The sequence below is a fragment of the Anneissia japonica genome, unplaced genomic scaffold (genome assembly GCF_011630105.1).
Source record: "Anneissia japonica isolate Jap-2015-1 unplaced genomic scaffold, ASM1163010v1 scaffold7767_len233565_cov179, whole genome shotgun sequence".
Taxonomy (NCBI): domain Eukaryota; kingdom Metazoa; phylum Echinodermata; class Crinoidea; order Comatulida; family Comatulidae; genus Anneissia; species Anneissia japonica.
The window spans coordinates 14,293-17,278 of NW_022744636.1; the positions used below are offsets into that span (position 1 = coordinate 14,293).

The following is a 2,986-nucleotide window of genomic DNA, read 5'->3' on the forward strand; positions in this document are numbered from 1 at the left end:
ATACTGAATGATATATGATGAATGAAAATGAAGGAAATATATAGTATTTTCATAATATTTTCCGCATAAAATATAATTAAACACCGTACATTTTAATGGCCCATTTCAGGCTTCTTTTATATTCAAAATTTCTCTTCCTAGTCCTATTCTATAGTTGCGCTAGAATTTAATTTCCCACAAACTAGATTCCCATGGTACTCTTGAGGTGAAGCATCACAAGGTTTGTATTTTCTTGTTTGTTTTATTTCCATTTTTTATACATATTCTGATGTTTATAAAATACATAGTAAAATGAAGTTTTAATACTGTATATAATTTTAAATACATGTTAATAGCCATTCCATGGTTTTGGTCTTCGGGGCGGGCTTCCTTCTAAAGCTAGAAAAATTCACTACTCCGAGGCCTCCTGTACTTGTTGCCTGGTAACTAACCATAAAATTGGAATGAGACTTTCCCACAACCAAGGTTTCCCACTGTGCTCATGAGTGTGAGAAGGCATATTCTTTGTACGCCGCCTTCAGGAATGTGAACGCATTACACTGCAAAGACATAAGTAGGTCAGATGCTAAATATAGATGACTAGCTATTTTTAGCAGGTTATGGCAGTGAAGGTGTTCAAGTGCATTCACCTACTTCATGTCACCATAACTTCGAGTCATCAATCTGATGATATTTATAGAAAAAAATACATGAATTGTAAAATGCTATAGTTTTAATGGAAGGTACAAATACTAAAAATTTTAATATTCTGATATAAAAGTATATTTGATTAAAACAAATTAAATCATAATCGTAGGCCTTTATTATGAATAATTCAGAAATTGATAAATACAAATAAGGGGTACTTGCCTTTTCACTTCTGAATCTGTAAGAAGAAAAAGAACATGCTAAAATTATATTCAAATAACTTGTAATTAATAACAATAAAAAACTTAAAACAACAAACATACTTAAAAAAATACAAACAATAGGCCTATTAGGCCTATGATAGTCAAATATTGTAAAAAAAAGACAAAATAAATAAAATTAATACCCAGTTTGAAACACACACCAAAAAAACTTTAAAAATACCGAACCCTTTAAAAATTACATTCCAAACATAAAGCACTTGTGCGTACATTGGCGTTCCATACTCAATGCTGTTTAATGCGACCGAAATGCATAACAATACGGCGTGACCGAAGTGAAGGCGGGACCGAAATGATCTGTGTTTGTCTAGGCCAAGCCCTAGGCCTATATGGTTTTGCCAAAACATCAAGATGGAGGAGAAAATTAAAAAATAACATTTTATAGACTTCTTTCAATGTTTACAATAGCCCTGGCTGAAACGCTTGCAGCACATTACTTCGTAGGCAAGAAAATATCCCAGGATAGGGCAATTGCATGTAGTAAAATCAGAAAACTGGTTATAATAATAATAACATTTAATAATAATAATAATAATAATAATAATAATATGTCGTTCTTATATAGCACATCATTCACAAAGCCTCTAAGCGCTTCACATTACCACCCCGGTCATTGGATCAAACACATATGGAACACAAACTGAACACCAAATTAAATTATATTATTATTCCATAATATTGTAGCTAGTAATCAGCGCAGTTGTGTTGGAACCTACCAGGTACCCACTTGTACTCCTGGTGGAGAGAGGCAACCGTAGATAAAGTGCCTTTCCCAAGGACACTAACGATTTGCACAGTGAGAGTTTTGAACCCCCGACCTCGAGGTTGGGAGTCCAAGCCACAACCGATGCGCCAACAGCTTCTGCATCTTTCTTTTTGTTGTGCCAAAAATACGAAAGCTACATGGATGAAACTCACATATAGCATAGTTAAATATATGTAGGCTAAAAAAAATTTAAGAAATTTTGTTTTTTCTATTTTTACTCAATTTTGAAAGTCATTTTTGTATTATTTCATTGGATGTTGCCAACTGCGGGCACGCTAGGCCAAGAAAGTGAAAGAGTGTGGAAACATCGTCTCTGCCTTTATGAAGGCCTCAAATGGGCCTATGAATTTTCTTTTTGCCACTCGGTGATGCTACGCTAACTTTGACGAACGTTTTGCATTTAGGAATGTACAGTAGTGCACCCTCAGTATTATTAATCATTACCAAAATTCTGTGTTTAAACGAATACGGAGGGTTCCAGACTAATTAAGTCTGCTATTTACAAACAGTACATACCATACATTAATGTGAAGAAGCAGAACAGATTTTTTACATGCCTGTTACTCTGTAATCTAAAATTTCGTGCATTGGCTTATGTTCTATTTATACTTTTCTGCTCAGGTCCAGTTACTGTTAAGATAGAACCAGTTGGAAGATGGTATGAAGCATTCTCACAGAGACGACGCAATCGGCTTACTTTATCACACAATGAGTCGATTCAGTCTAGCAGCTCGTCAGACGAGGAGGAGGAAACCATTTTTGATGAGGAAGATGACACTATGCTCAAGACGCTCAACCCAAAGGAGTGGAAGGTATGATTCAGTTGTTTGCCATTTATTAATTAATTGTGGAAGTGGTTTGGCGCAGCAGGAACAGTTTTGTTCCAAACCTCGCAGTTGGGGTTTCAATCCCTTGCTGTGCATTTCACTTTTGTCCTTGAGCAGGGCGCGATTTTTTTTTCCGTACGAAACATTTACATGAAACTCCACTCGGGCCGTCTCGGCTGAATCGACCCGAAAATCTCATTGCAGAATTCAGGAGGTCAAAAGGTCATCAATAGATAAACGTCTACAGAACAACTTCTGAGAGAACGTCGCTGTCTAATTTTAAAAAATAAATTGATGTTACCATGCTAATGCCAATTGGGTCGTTTAAAATGACATATAATATTTGATTAAGCTGCACGAGTAATGAAAATTGTTATTTTAACTTGAGTTACATACTATGACAATTTTAATTTTTTAGTTAGGCCTGGGTTTTGCATAATTACCTAGGCCTACTAAAAACGCTTTCTGTGAAAAGCACAAAGGGT

At 35.3% G+C, this 2,986-nt stretch overlaps 1 protein-coding gene across 1 annotated transcript in view; it reads left to right on the top strand.

Annotated features, from left to right (window-relative positions):
- The first annotated feature begins 2,297 nt into the window (after positions 1-2,297).
- Positions 2,298-2,986, top strand: part of LOC117119697 (dnaJ homolog subfamily C member 2-like) — an 8,125-nt gene continuing 7,436 nt past the window's right edge. Inside the window, exon 1 of the mRNA XM_033264533.1 lies at positions 2,298-2,486. Within this exon, the coding sequence (XP_033120424.1) occupies positions 2,454-2,486 (33 nt within the window). The 5' untranslated portion in view covers positions 2,298-2,453. The remainder of the gene's footprint in view (positions 2,487-2,986) is intronic.